Below are 15,898 nucleotides of genomic sequence, written 5' to 3'. Positions count from 1 at the left end.
GTCAAAAGGTTGGACATGCCTACTCATTCAAGGGTTCTTCTTTATTTGCACTATTGCAGAATAATAGTGAAGACATCAACACTATGAAATAACACATATGGAATCATGTAGTAACCAAAATAGTGTTAAATCAAAATGTATCTTATTGTTGAGATTCTTCAAAGTAGCCACCCTTTGCCTTGATGACAGCTTTGCACACTCTTGGTATTCTCTCAACCAGCTTCATGAGTTAGTCAACTGGAATGCATTTCAATTAACAGGTGCGCCTTGTTAAAAGTTAATTTGTGGAATTTATTTTCTTCTTAATGCGTTTGAGCCAATCAGTTGTATTGTGACTCGTTAGGGGTGGTATACAGAAGATAGCCCTATTTGGTAAAAGACCAAGTCGATGTTATGGCAAGAACAGCTTAAATAAGCAAAGATAAATGACAGTCCATCATTACTTTACGACATGAAGGTCAGTCAATGCGGAACATTTCAAGAACTTTGAAAGTTTCTTCAAGTGCTGTCCCAAAAGCCATCAAGCGTTATGATGAAACTGGCTCTCATGAGGACCACCACATGAAAGGAAGACCCAGAGTTACCTCTGCTGCAGAGGAAAAGTTCATTAGAGTTACCAGCCTCAGAAATTGCAGCCCAAATAAATGCTTCACAGAGTTCAAGTAACAGACACATTTCAACATTAGTAAAGGACACCAATAATAAGAAGAGACCTGATTGGGCCAAGAAACACAAGCAATGGACATTAGACCGTTGGAAATCTGTCCTTTGGTCTGATTTGAGATTTGGGGTTCCAACCGCTGTGTCTTTGTGAGACGCAGAGTATGTGAACAGATTATCTCTGCATGTGTCTACTGTAGATGTCTTCACTATTATTCTACAGTGTAAAAGAATAAAGAAAAACCCGTGAATGAGTAGGTGTACCCAAACTTTTGATTGTTGCTGTATACCTTCCCCTCCTTTGGTCCCCAATGTCTCTGTGGCCCTCAATGTCTTTGCTGGGGATTGAACTCTCTAATAATGTCTCTCTCTCGCTTTTCTCCTCTCTTTCTCTGTCTCTGAATGGCCCCTAGTATGTTTCTTTGTGTCTCTGTGGTCCTGACCATATGGTGCATCTTCTCTGTCAGAAATGCAGGAGTGGAGGTGGACTGGATGGACAGGAGGGTGATCTCCAGTGTGGTGTTGGAGGCAGAAGACCTGGACACTCCCACCAGTAAGCTCTACTACATCCTCACTGCTGGGCCCAGGTTTGGCAAGCTGCAGGTCAAGGTTAGTGCAAAGCAAAGCCCCTCTTCAAATGATACGCAGAAGGGATTTATATCAAAATACGTATAACGCTATATATACTGTACATTGGTTCTTCCACTAAAAGTTTTGAGCTTAAGCCGCGACCGTTTGTGGTAGATGGTGGCATTCTGTCATTGCACCACACTGCCACAAGGGGGAGTTAGAACGCTGATCTATCGGTAGTCTAAACTGTGGCAAGAAATGTTCTTTCTGTTCGTAAAATTGACATCTGTGCCATATAGATTGCAAAATAGCTGGGAAGAGATTTTCGATGTACCAATTCCATGGCACATGGTTTATGAATTGACACGCAATTTTCCGTTCCTCTGGAAAGCCCTAATATTAAAAACAGTCAAATGCATTCTCTCCGTTGTTCACACACACTTTAAACATTTGGATAATAAAGCATTTAAAGGCTGACATTGGTTGATTTTAATACTTCTAACAGCCAAAATTCTAACTCCACCCATAACGTTTGGACTTTTAAACATTCCCAGAAGGCATGGATTATTATAACCCACTGCAGGCCTAAAACCTATGGGGGCAAACAACGTTTCCATGATGGGCTATTAGCAGGACAATAGACTCTTCAACCTTTACAAGAGGATACCTCGGCTAGGTGTGAAATAAACCCCCCCCCCCCCCCCCCCCCCCCCCCAGCCCCCCCAATTTACAATGTATTAAGTACTCTAAAGTTTTTCATTTCTAGCTACAAACATCATGCATCTGCAAAATGTTATGTAAAGCATTTACTGTACAGTATTTCTTCATCAACATCTTTATGCTTCTGTTAATAAAATAATGATAAAAATACTCTTTCAAAATGCAGATGTTTATTTCAACGATCAGCAGGACAATAGACTCTAGCTGAGTTTAGGGACTTCAAATATATTAATGGATCCATAACGAATTACCAAGGGAATAAATATCACTGAAGCATGGGACTGGTCTTGATAAATCATTCAGATTTTTATTTGGAAATGTTAGGATTATTTTGCTCTTCACTATAACAATATTAAAAACGTTCAAATGCATTCATGAATTAAATCGATTTAGCCGACATGTTGCGGTTCATCTGATGTAATGAATATGAATTCGGAGGGCAGAAATGATTACATATTAAAGCATTAGACCTCTCACTAAAGGCGTCAGTCATACAAAATGTATACTTAAATTCAAACTCGTTCTCGAGCAAAGTAGTAAGAATGTCCCACCCCATGTTCAATAATGGCCTTTTTTCCCTTTAATCAGATTACAACCGCTCACTTTCGGTTATTTGAAAACAAAATCATCTTCAGAATATAATTATTTTTAAACAAGCCATAGAAAGTTGGTTGGAATTTCATTTTAATTCACCAGAAAAGACAGAACAAATAATACAACAAATATTGGAAATGGAATACAATGTAAAAATGTGCAGCATACAGTATAGACCAGCAGTTAATTTATTTAAGCATTATCTTTAGCATTATTAGGCCTACTTTACAGTATTGTAGTCTACTATACCTATTCATTTTCCTGGGTTTTCGCATTCGGCGTAACACAGGTCGAATAGCACTGTCCGTGAACATAATCCCCAAGTCTAACAGTATTTTACCGAGGCTCCTTCAAGGCTCCTTTCTCTATTATCCTTTCAACTATTTCAGCACCATTTCGGGCTGCTCTGAGACAAGCATGGGGACTGGTCTTGATAAATCAATGAGATTTTTATTTTCACTGAATCTCCATTTGGGTATTGGTTAGCCTATAATTAGGGTGTGGAAATGTTAGGATTATTATGCTTTTCACTCGCAGTCACTTAGTAGCCTACTCCCGGCCGGTCACGTTGTACAGCTCCATATTTTCCTAATGGAAACCTTGACTGTTTTTGTTTTTCTTGGAATAGAAACACCATAATATTAATCAAATTAATTAAGAAAAATTCTTAAAATCAATCCCATATACTATGTTCTTAAGAAATATATTTTAAATTCTCTAGTACAGCCAATATTAAAAACAGTCAAATGCTTCTCAAAGATGCTCTCTGGGGGTCAAACTAGCACAAACTAGCATTATTGGCCACAATGGCTGACACTTAAATAATGTGCCATAGAATTCTGCGGCAGCCCGCAAGCTGTGCTGCAGTATGACTTGACTTGTACGACGTAACTTTATAAGGAAGAACCACTATAGCATCCGCAGATACGTCTGATGTTACCCTCCTGACCTACATCTGACCAAGTGTAAAATTAAAATTTGAGTGTGTTTGTGTATCCTCTTCCCTTTGTGCAGACAGAAGCTGGCTGGACAGACATTGGAGCGGGTCAGAACTTCACCCAGGAGGATGTGGAGTTTAACCGCTTGTGGTATGCCCACACTACTGGCACCGGGTTCAAAGGTCATGACAGCATCCGTTTCACCCTCAGTGACCTAGACAACGAGTCCCCTCCTCAGAGCTTCTTCATCTCAGTACGCACCATCCAGAAGGGTGAGGACAGGACAGCCAATGTCCTTGTTATGATGAGTTCTTGCTTAAATACTTTAAGACAAACAAGCACACATGTTTTTTTTCAGGAAATTTTATCTTTAACATTTTGTGGTGGACCATCTCTTCCTCTCTGGAGGAGCCTCATCTTATCAGCAATAATGTAACTACTTTATTAATCACATAACACATAGTCGCGTATTGTCTACAAATCTAGCATTACGTAGCACTTGGCTGGCAAAGAAAAAGGTAAATAAATAGGTAAATTCAGTCACTGTACTTTTCCTAGACAGGTTACAGCACTACCCAACAGTATACCACAACAGTACACCTTGTTAACCCACCAAGACACAACAACCTGGGTGGAGCAAGGCACGGCAGCCATTTTGTGCCTCAATGCACCACACATGCATCAGCAACGTCCCAAAACAAACTTTCTCCAGCCGCTGCATCTTGGCCATGTATAATTGAATAGGTGGCTTTCCCTATAGCCAGGCCATCTTTTCCAGTTGGGTGAGCATGACATGCGAGGCGGAGAGAAGCAAAGAGAGTTGAGGAGAGGGAGTGCAATCAGGGGTGCGCTTGGCCCTCTTGGCTCGGTGCCCTCTGATCCTGGAGGAGCGAAGGTGAGAAAAGCCCACACACTCGGCACCGCAGGAAGAGCCACCTCGGAACGTGAATAATTAAAGGATGTAGGGAGTGAACAGACGTAGAGTTTTGGTTGCCTCTGCGGTTCTCTTGTTGTTGTGTCGTCGTCATCATTGCTTGCTCAAGTCACTGCCAGGCTATTATTGAAAACATACCATTCGTACAGGTTTTTGGTGCAGTTCATATTGTGCTGACCTATCGAAGCAAGTGCAACTAAGATAAGCTGACAGTCCCTGATATCAGGCACTAACATGCTTTATTTGATGTTTATAATACACTTTTTTTATAGATTTTTAAACTCAAAGAGTAAATAAATGAAGCCTTGATACATTTAACAGTATAATAGATGCAAAAAACTGCTATTGCTTGACCTAAATGACGATTCTCCTGTGTCCAGGTGACATAGTGCTGGTCACCAGGCCGGTCACCCTGATGGAGGGAGAGCGGCTCATCCTGACCACAGACATCCTACTGGCTACGGACGGGGCTGCCAGACCGGGGGAGATGCTCTACACCGTGTCCGTCCCGCCCAAACACGGACACGTCCACGCCGTCCAGCGTCCTGGAATGCCGTTCCTCAGCTTCTCCCAGCTGGACGTGGCGGCCCAGCGTGTGTGTTACACCCATGACAACAGTCACACGGCTGAGCAGGACTCCTTCAGGTCAGACTAACACGTTGTGGTATTTTATTTCATTTTGTAATTTTTTTTTGTTGGACATACAAGACTTAGGGGCAGATACAAACATTTCTTGAAATAGTGTATTGTCCATTTTCTTCAGACTGACACGTTAGTGGAATATTGGATGATTGAATTTAAACCTTTCCTGTTCATTCAGATTTAATTGGATGTGTGTCTGGCTCAAATTTCAGGCACGATTATGTTAATAACAATAAAATAATAATATCTCCTTTTGACTTAAAAAATATGGCATAAAATGTCTGTTGATTTTAACTGAATAAGAAAGATTTTTAGTGACTGCCCAAAATGTATCACACAAATTCGGACGGAGTATTTGAGCATCAAAAGAAGCTCAGCAAAAAAAAATGAAAAGTGTGAAGAGATGAGAGCTCTGCTACAGTATGTTTATGTGCCTCTTCCAGCCAATTTGGCAGGAGGCTTGGGTGGAGAGAGAGATGGCGGGCGTATGGCTGACCTGTCCTCTCCTCTGTCTGCTCTCCTCTCCGTCCCTGGTGTGTCTGAGGACGCTGGTTTGTCACCCAGAAGCCTGGCACACACAAACACACACTCATAGAGAGAGAGAGCCTGGCTGTGTTTCACCTCAGGGTCAGCTGGGAGCCAGGAGCCTTTCTGCAGCCAAGCCAGCCGAGGTTGAGAGGAGATGAGAGGGGGGAGCGCTTTAGTGGGGGCACACACACTGCCAATGCTCTCTGCCAAAGAGGGAGGTGATAGCCGTCCAGCATGGGGCAGCAGTACTGGTATTTCTTAACTGACACATTGAACCCAATAGAGCAATCAGCCATGTTATCTACCCGCTTCTCAGCACTCAAATACAAACTAACCACATCTTTAGATCCAAAGCATCCATCTATTTAACTGTGACTATTTCTACTGGGTTCTACTTGGTTCTGGTCAAACATATGTGTATGAGCGCACGCTGTATTGGTGTGTGATACAGAATGTTCCATTTGGAGGGGGACTGGTGGCAGTGTGTGATGGCAGCGGTTGGTGCCTCAGATGGGGCCACACCTGAGCACACACCTGTGCGTCAGAGCAGGGGCCTGGCCCAGGCCCCAGGCAGAAGGTGTTTTCTATGCCCCCCTCTTCTGGTCACCGTGACAGCGGATGATGAATGGGCATTATTAGGAGAATGATAATGCCGGCTGGCATCGGTTGCCATGGCGGCCAGAAAAGGAGTGTACAGAGTACAGACAGGCATCTCTGGGAACAATTACCTAGCAAATATGGGACGGTGGAGATGGCAGATGTTGCACCGGTTTGGCTTAGAGAGAGGGACCTGTGTGTGTGTGCGTGTGTGTGTGTGGTGGCCAGTGTGTTGTTCGTGGTGGCTGGTGGAGCCTAGGGCAGTTCTCAGCTGCAGGGCTGTGTGTGTGAGAGGCAGATTGACTTGGCAGAGGGTTCAACGAGGGCTAAAAATCTGTCCACACACACACACACAAACCACTGTCCCCATTTCAGCTCCAGTACATTGTCACTGTAGCATGTGGTGAGCCATGGACCAGTCTGTGAGCACACAACAAGACTCAACCAGCTTGAAAATGGGAAAGGGGCCCTTATGATTGACTTATTGCCTTTTTAAATTGGATCTGTAATAAAGCTAGCCTCATCGGTGAATAATGTGATGAATTTTATGTTTTTAGATCACTGAGATTATATTAATTTTGGTAGTTATTTTTCAATTCTATAGCTAATTACTTTCTATCATACAGATCGTGTTTGCCAGTGGCATCATGCAAAAAATGGCCCGATTACTTATTAAATTTGCACACTTTCCCCATCCATCTTTTGCTGTTATACAAGCTGTCCACGAGTTGGCCTCTGCCCTTTGAACTGTACCTCTATCTCCTGTGTTTTAATGGACACATCACAGCCCACAGCAAAACCCAACTACGTGCCTATATACATTTACACGCCTAACTACATGCCAATAACCAAACTTCATCCATCCACTTTTCCATTTCCTCCCCACAGCTTCGTCGTCACCAACGGCATCAGCTCCCGCAGCGGCTCCCTGCACTTCGCCATAGAACACAGTGACCGGATCCCGCCGTCCCTCAACCGCAATACCGGCCTCCAACTGACAGAGGGAGCGGTGAAGTCCATCACACCAGACCACCTGGAGCTCACCGACCCAGATACTGCTGTGGGGAACCTGACCTATGCCCTCACCCAGCCCCCGCAGTATGGCAAGCTGCTCCTCAAGGGGTACCCACTGACATTACCCCGTTTTACCCAGACTGATATCAACAACATGGACCTGGCTTACCAGCACTACCAGGGCAGCCTGGCCCAGATTGACAGGTTTAGTCTGATGCCGTCTGATGGTACTAACAGAGGATACCTGGAGTATGGACAGCTGAAGGAGGAGCCGCTGGTCTTCACAATACAGGTGGGCTTTACTGGTTTTTATACTTCGGCAAATCTTGTATGACAGGGACGTAATTCTGATCTTTTTTTTCACTTATTGGTCTTTTGACCAATCAGATCAGCTCTGAAAAAAGATCTGATTTGACTGGTAAAAAGACCAATTAGTAAAATAAATCAAAAATCAAAAAAGTTGAAAGTGTCTCAGAATACAAGTGCTGATCTAGGACCAGTTACACCTTTTAGATCCTTATTAATACAATGCTTCCTCCCTCACTGCAGTCCCGAACGGCTTTAATCAACTCTTAATTTCCCCCTAAGATCTTCTCATTTTGATTTCCTTTTTGTCTGTGTACTGTAACTCAGCTTTCAGCTGTGAATGTGTACACGCTGAAATAAACCTTGCTATAATATACACTGAGTGTACAAAACATCAGGAACACTTTCCATGACAGACTGACCAGGGGAATACAGGTGAAAGCTACTTATTGGTGTCACTTGTTAAATCCACTTCAATCAGTGTAGATGAAGGGGAGGAGACTTGTTAAAGAAGGCTCTTCAAGCCTTGAGACATTTGAGACATGGATTGTGTATGTGTACCATTCAGAGGGTGAATGGGCAAGACAAAACATTTAAGTGCCTTTTGAATGGGGTATGGTAGTAGGTGCCAGGCGCACTGGTTTGAGTGTGTCAAGAACTGCAACGCTGCTGGGTTTTACACGCTCAACAGTTTCCCTTGTGTATCAAGAATGGTCCACCACCCAAAGGACATCCAGAAAACTTGACACATCTGTGGGAAGCATTGGAGTCAACATGGCTTCCTGTGGAACGCTTTCGACACCTTGTAGAGTCCATGCCCCGATGAATTGAGGCTGTTCTGAGGGTGAAAGGGGGGTGCAACTCAATATTAGGAAAGTGTTCTTGCACAGTGTTTCTGTACACTCAGTGTATATGGACATGAAGGACCTGATCCTAGATCAGCATTCCTACTCTCAGACGCGTTGTGAATACAGTGTCACCAGACATACAGTACGCAGATGTACTAAACGTTTGCGTCTTTCATTTGCAACGGAAATAAAGTTTAAAAGGGAGAATAAAATGTTAGGGAAATAAAGGGAGGGAAAGATGAATAATATCCAAACTACCAATCATGTATTTTCTTCTTCCCACAAGCAATGATTTCACCATGAGCTTTGTGGTAGTATTCACTCAGACAGGGAGAGAGGAGAGAGTTAACCCAGGCCTCCCTACAGTGTTGCATACTAAACTGTCAGCCTGCTGGGCTGTTGTGGCCAGGTGGATGAGGCTGCTGCTCTGACACTGTGTTCCTCGTGCCTCCCCTCTCCTGTGGCCCGCCACGCACTCACATATTCTAGAGCTGAACCGGGTCAACCAGGCGGATAACCTGCTGGCCAGCCCACCCTGCCCTGGGCCTCAGTGTGTGTGGGTTTGGGTGGGGGTCGTAGGCAGGCACAGGTGAGGCAGCCTGGCCAGAAAATGTCCCATTCGGTCTAGCGAAACTCTCTGTCTGTCACTTGGCTAGAGCTGCGCTAAGCCACCGTGAGCTAAACAACGCAGGTCCGGTCCTCTAACTGCTCAACCTCTGGCCCCTTTAAGACTGTACTCTGCGTTCAGTACAGTGGCACTAGCATCATGAATAAAATCTACAACAGACCTCACAAGTGGAGGACCTCCGAGGCTATAGTACAGATAGTTATTTACACAACTTGTTATCATGCACTATCACTTATACCCTTAAATATTTTAGCCCTTATTTCTCTACAATTCTTCTCTGTATGCAATCAGAGAGGACTTTATTTGGGCCAAGCAATGTCATAATTTTTTCCGTTTTACAAAAAATAATGTACCAGAACACAATACGCTTTTTTAAAGTAATTGCGTCTATGAAGACTTGCTGTCTCCTACAGTGGAATTAAGATACTCAACGACCAAACGGTCATTTTGTCATGAGACGTAATCAGAGCACCCTCTTCTGGCCTATTGATAGAAGTGCGGGTGACAGTAGATTTACTGTGGTCACTATCACTGGTCATGGAGACCCACACGGTGTGCAGGTTTTTGTTCCAGCCCACTAACACACTTGATTCAACTAACCAGCTGATCACCAAGACCTTGATCAGTTTAATCAGTTGTGTTTGTTCGTGCTGGGCAGGAACAAAAGCCTGCGCAACATGTGGGTCTCCAGGACCAGTATTGGCTGAAAAAAGATTTGGTATGGGCCCTCAGATCCTCAAAAGGTTCTTACAGCTGCACCATTTAGAGCACCTTGACTGGCTGTATCACTGCTTGGTACGGCATCTGCTCGGCATCCGACCGCAAGGAGCTACAGAAGGTAGTGCGTACGGCCCAGTACATCACCCAGTACATTCTGCCATCCAGGACCTCTATACCAGGCCTGTCAGAGGAAGGCCCTAGAAATTGTCAAAGACTCCAGCCACCCAAGTCATAGACTGTTCTCTCTGCTAATGAGCACGACCTTGTCCACCTCTAGGTGGAGCATGTGGACAGGAATCCCCCCAGCCTGGTGACCAAGAGGATCCCCAGTACAGTGGAGAACCTCTCAGGGGGACCAGGGGACAAGCAAGGCATCTACATCACGTCACGTGACCTCCAGGCCTCTGACCCCGACAGTCCCGCCCAGGAACTGGAGTTCACCATCACACGGCCGCCTCACTTCGGCTACCTAGAGAACTCCCTCACCGGTAGCTCCTTTTCTTCGAATTGTATCAACTTTATAGATAAACAGAGGGGAAATTAGATTAATTACTTCAATTTTTGGTGATTACATTTTTATTTATTTTTTATTTTTTTACTTGAAATGAACTTAATATACTTACCTGGGTATGTTGAGTGAGAGGTGGTAGGTTTTGAGGACACTGTATGTTCAGTCAAATATCTAGATTGTACCTTCAAGAAAGGGGTATAAGTACATGTTACAGTCTTGTGGATACAAAGCACGTCTTGGTGCCCTTTGAAAGTACAGTACCTCACAGGAAATGAGCTGGAGTAGTAGTGAATACATCAGGGTTATAGTAAAGTGTTCTGTAGTCGATGTGGGCACTGTGCAGTGTGGTGACAGCTTTTCCCCCGTTCTTTGTGTTTGCCTAGGGGCGTACATCAAAGGACGCTTCACCCAGAGGGATTTGGAGCAGCGCGCCGTGCTCTATGTCATCCCCACCGACATGGAGGTGACAGGGGACAGCTTTGAGTTCCGTGTCACTGACCCCGCGGGAAACACCATGCTGCCTGAAATGTAGGCTTTATTCCATTGGTACATACAGTATTACCTCAACTACCTCGTAACCCTGCACATTGACTCGGTACCGGTACTTCGTGTAAATAGCCTCGTTATTGTTTATTTTTTATTTTTATTGCGATATAATTTGTAAAAAATAAAAAAAAATCTCATATTTTCATACCTTTTAATTCTGCATTGTTGGGAAAGGGCTGGTAAGTAAGTAGTTCACGATACAAAAAAGGTTGAGAGACACTGCTTTATACTACATAGATACATTCGGAGGTGGGCACTTTCTGTGCACAGTTATAGTGGGTACAATAGACCGATTCACACACAGCTTAGAATCTTCCCAAATGTCATGACTGATGCCATGTAAAAAATAAAAAAAACTGTTCCCAGGTCTGTACGTACTGTATTGTCAATGGTACGACAATGATACTCAGAGTTGGCTGATGCACATACAGATGGAAGGAGGATAAAAAATAAAGAGGAGTCTAGCCACGCTTGACCTCTCCTGTTCACTCTTGACCGCACCTGTGGCCTGTCTTGCAGACTGCAGCTGACGTGGTCTCGGGTGGAGCTGTCGGCTACGTGTTACCGGGTGTGTGAGAACGCAGGCATGCTGCAGGTGCAGCTGACTCGCAATGGGAAAAGCATGGACCCGGCCTACATTGCTATTCAGGTGCAGTAGAGTGGTGTCCTGAACACAACTCACACCAGTCAACTGAACAGCCAAGCTGTGGACTAGAGCAGCTAGGGTCAAGGGTTAACAGTCCTACTCAGTCATATTGAATTGACCTTGAAAAACAATGTCTGGTGGCACAGTTGTAGACGTTGAATTGAATGGGACTTGAATCTAAGTCGAAGAATGTCAACCCCTCTTTCTCTGTTTTCAGGTGGAAGATGGTACTGCCAAGGTGGGGAAAGATTTCACCCACAGCACGGCCAGTCTGATCCAGTTCGATCCAGGTCTGTGATGATCCACATTAAAGAGTGGCCAACCCTGCTCCTGTGTGTGTGTGTGTGTGTGTGTGGGGGGGGAGGGGGGGGGGGGGGGGGGGGGGGGGGGGTTAGTTGATATACCTATAATAATGTTATTAGTTGATATGGCTACCTCCTCTTCTCTCTCCCTATATGACTGATTAGGAGTCAGCGTGAAAACCTGGAACATTTACCTGAAAGACGACGGCCTGGAAGAAAACCATGAGACATTCACCGTGATTCTGAATGGCCCCAAGAACACTGTTCTGGGTCAGAGGAACTCAGCCAGTGTGGAGATAGTGGATCCTAGAGGAGGCGAGTTAAAAATGATTCAGTGATTGGTTATATAATACAGTTGAGGGCTGCGTTCTGATGCTCTGTACTCGGACTTGCTGTAAGCCTTCCTAGGCGGCAGAGGGTGCATGTTGCCTATGGTTAATTGGGACATTTGATATACTGATGCAGAATGGTGTTTAAATGTCATGCATGTGTGATGTCTGGGATTCGAGCGTGGGGCGTCGGCGTGCCACAAGACTTTATGACAAGGAGGCCCGACCTGAATGTGCCCAATAAGTTCACAAATGTGTCATTTTCTGTTTCAAACTGCTTCCTCTCTCTTGTTGTACTTTACTGGACATAACCCAGGGTCATGTTCATTAAGCACCGAACGGAAGAAAGCAGACTGAAACAGGAAGGAACTACGTGGAATTGTCCAATTTTTATTTTCCACTGCAAAACAGTTTGAAATGTTTTCCGTTGTGTGCCCTAATGAACATGACCCTGGTTTCGCTTTCGCTCTGTCTCTCGCATTCTCTCTCTACAGGAATGTGCGACCCAGAGGACCTGAGGGCAGAGGCAGATGAAAAAGGAGTACCTTCAACCGCTCACGTCCCCCAGTCCCCACAGCTGGAGGAACACGTCACTGACATTGAAACAGACCTGCTGTGGGAGGGCCGCCCCCATCCGCCAAGGGGGGACGTGCCCAACCGGAGGCCCTTCCTTGACTATGGGGATGGAGAGAGGGAGCCCCAGGATCAGGCTACTCCGTTTCACAACCAGGCCACCAGACAACTCAGACTGCAGGGCAATAGCAACAGTAATAGCAACAGTCGCACGGTGAGCCTCCGAGTTTCACCAAGTACTTGATTGGAGCCCAGCACAACGATTACAATCAACAACACAATGTTGACTTTAAGCATTTCTTTTTTGAGAAACTGATGTGAAGCTTTGGCGGTTTATTGATATTCAAATGATGTCTGTGGAAGAGAGTTGTCGAAGCCAGGCGTAAACTTGCCATTTACTATTGATTTGTGGTAGAATTTCTCCTGAAGGGAATATGTCAAATTCAACCTAGTGGTTTTATGAATAGTGCCAGCATCTATACTGCATGTCAGCTATGTCTCTCCTCTGTGATTCTAGGTCCTTCATTCAGGTGTCAGGAGAAAGAGTGAAGAGAAAGTCTGGACGGTAAGACTTTTCCATGTACTGTAAACCTCACAACTTTGGAAGGAGAGCGGTCAGTCGACTCCTGATAAGTGCAATATACCTTTCCAGTCCAAATGTCTGGACATTGTTTTGAATTTCTCATGATAACGGCGTGCTCTGGTTTAGTTCTCATTGCCACAAACAGGGTCAAGCTGTTGCATTTATCAGGGAGTTGACTGTATATATGTGTCACCGTGTGTCACATTTGATTGTGTCCCCACTCTCCACTAGTTCCATGCACTCACCCCACTGAGACTAGAGGAAAGGAGGCTGCCGATTCCAGAGCCCATCCCCCAGGTGCACCCGGACCTCCAGGTGATCCCCATCTGGAGCTGGTCTGGCCACAGGGAGTTCCTCCATGAGGTGAGGGTGAGGGATGCCCCCCAGGATGATGCCCCTGTACCCTCGCCCAAACAACACAGGGCTGGTCGACAGCGCAAGGTGAGGGCATTGTTTTAACTAAAGGGGGGCTAGTGGGGTACTAGTCCTGCCATGCAGCTCCCCAGGACTTCTGGGCAGAAATATTAGCCCACAGAGAGAAGCACAAGATGGAATTTCACTAAACTTTCTAGAGCAGTGGTCACCCAACCTGGTCGATCGTATTTCAAGGCATTCCTAGTCGATCGCCAAACATTTCAGTTAAAAAACAACGATAAAGCATTGTGTTCCTATTTATTTAAACAATTTTTCTCAGGCTGCTGACGGTAGGTGCACACAATTCAGCTGCCCTGGCCCTGCGAACCGGATATGTGAACGATTGCCATTTTGAACCATTTCATGTGTCTGAAGGTTCAAACTCTTCCTTCACGCAGGAGCCAGAGAGCAAATCAAGTGCACTTTAGGTTTACCGCTGGCCAATCGGATGGCTCAGATTACCGTGTCTGCAATAAAGTAGCAGGCATAAAATAAAGCTACAGCGAAGTTGATACTGTGAGATTTCAAAACGTTTAAAAACCATGACTAGAGAGAGACTGTCAAAAAATACAGCAAAGAGCTGCTGTTTTTATGATTGAGTTCATGTTTAAGTTCTTACTCAGCACTGTCAACACTTTGTATTCAACACTTTCATAAGCCATAAAACGCACATTCTTCCTATTTCCACTCAGCGCTACAACAAGCAGTGCAGCGGTAAAGAATGAGTAGGAAAGTGTATCTATAGGCTTACGTTGTTATTATTAGCAGCTTGGGTCATTTTTTATATCGAGGAATATTTCACTTTCTCTGTTCATGTGAGTAACGACGTGAATTTGTGCATGAGGCAAAAATAATGCGGTGTGACTCGAGTTTTGCCATCAGCTGGAAGACTGTGCCCCTTTTTGGTCAGTGTCAGTGGAGGAAAGTGAGAGCGGAGGGACGTTGAGAGACGGACCCTCAGTCTGCTGCTCTGAGACTGACCATCTGATGCAGGCACCATCAGCCCAATAAAATAAAAAGCAAATTATTTAAATGTATGCTCACTCAGCTGTGTACAATAACGGATCTATTACTAGTGTAATCATATAGCCTACCTCAAATTTGAAATATTTATGTTTTTAAATGGCCTGAACAACAATGCATTGGCAGGGCAATTCATGTAAAGCCAATATGCGGTAATCATGTATTGGCAGTGGTGTGTATTCATGGATGCCAAGGGAAGCCAGGCTTCCCATTTTTTTTTACCAACAATTACTTTTTTTAAACATTAAATCATTTCTTTCATCTCTCTGTTTCATCATTTTCCTTCAATTCGCAAGAGATTGAATGTCTCTCACAGGAGAAAGCATCCGAGCGAGCGAAACAGCGCCCCCCTCTGTCTCTCTACGTGTAGGCCATCTATCTGATGTTGTCTGGTCCAAATGAGTATGACATTGTTGCCGCCCCTAGCATTGAACGCAAGGGAAGCCAGCAAGCATCTAGTCTCCCTTGACCAAATAAAGTAGGCAAAATGAGCCAATCAACATTGAGCTAAACTAAGCGAGCGCAACAGTGAATGGTCCTGGAGCACCTAAAAAAAGTGTCAAGGGAAGCCAGCTTGGATTTGGCATCACTCCTATCAAATCCTATTGAGAGCATACGTCATTGACAGAAAAACTTGAATTGTTGCATCTTGTTGTAGCTATTGTCTCTTTCCTAAATTAGCCATGGATGGAGATAGGGATTTGGACTCACTGTTTTACTTAATTCTCCGTACTGGACAATGATGATATCGTCAATTCTGATCCAACCATTAATTCATACACTCATACACTGGGAGGATGGAAGTTTAATATGTAGCTAGATGTAGAAGGCTAATGTTAACTAGCTAAGGTTGCCTATGAATGGAATTTAGGCTAGAGAGCAAACATTTTAACCAGGTAGCCAAGGACAACAAAAAATAAAAGTGTGTAGTGTTTGACAGAGTGATAGACCATTTCATCAACATGAAAGAGAGGAGGATGGCATTGGCTTTTCTCTACAGGTGGGGTGAGTCAACATGTTTTTCTACTTGCACGAATGCACACACACACGCACACACACACGCACACACACACACACACACACATAGAAATCAGAACCTGGACAGCCACATAATATTTAGCTTACGTTGATTGGACTAAATCGTTTTTGGTATCTTTTAGTTGTGACTGTGTTGGACTAAGCTGAGGTGATATAATGTTGAAATGGCGCTGGAATAGTGGAGGCGGCTCTTGTTTTCTTTGCGACTTGCGGTTACCCTCTGTGGTTTTAAAT

At 44.5% G+C, this 15,898-nt stretch overlaps 1 protein-coding gene across 2 annotated transcripts in view; it reads left to right on the top strand.

The window, feature by feature from the left end:
* frem1b (Fras1 related extracellular matrix 1b) overlaps nt 1–15,898 on the top strand; it is a 53,935-nt gene that overhangs the window by 31,562 nt on the left and 6,475 nt on the right. For both annotated transcript variants that reach the window (XM_020498588.2, XM_031786320.1), the window contains 12 exons: nt 1,128–1,269; nt 3,559–3,754; nt 4,797–5,061; nt 7,072–7,489; nt 9,977–10,187; nt 10,594–10,738; nt 11,276–11,405; nt 11,620–11,692; nt 11,870–12,019; nt 12,528–12,820; nt 13,124–13,171; nt 13,421–13,630. In XM_020498588.2, the coding sequence (XP_020354177.2) occupies nt 1,128–1,269; nt 3,559–3,754; nt 4,797–5,061; nt 7,072–7,489; nt 9,977–10,187; nt 10,594–10,738; nt 11,276–11,405; nt 11,620–11,692; nt 11,870–12,019; nt 12,528–12,820; nt 13,124–13,171; nt 13,421–13,630 (2,281 nt within the window). The remainder of the gene's footprint in view (nt 1–1,127; nt 1,270–3,558; nt 3,755–4,796; nt 5,062–7,071; nt 7,490–9,976; nt 10,188–10,593; nt 10,739–11,275; nt 11,406–11,619; nt 11,693–11,869; nt 12,020–12,527; nt 12,821–13,123; nt 13,172–13,420; nt 13,631–15,898) is intronic.

Source organism: Oncorhynchus kisutch, linkage group LG13, assembly GCF_002021735.2.
Source record: "Oncorhynchus kisutch isolate 150728-3 linkage group LG13, Okis_V2, whole genome shotgun sequence".
Taxonomy (NCBI): domain Eukaryota; kingdom Metazoa; phylum Chordata; class Actinopteri; order Salmoniformes; family Salmonidae; genus Oncorhynchus; species Oncorhynchus kisutch.
Note: the sequence above shows the minus strand (reverse complement) of the source record. Positions and strands in the feature narration are given on the sequence as shown.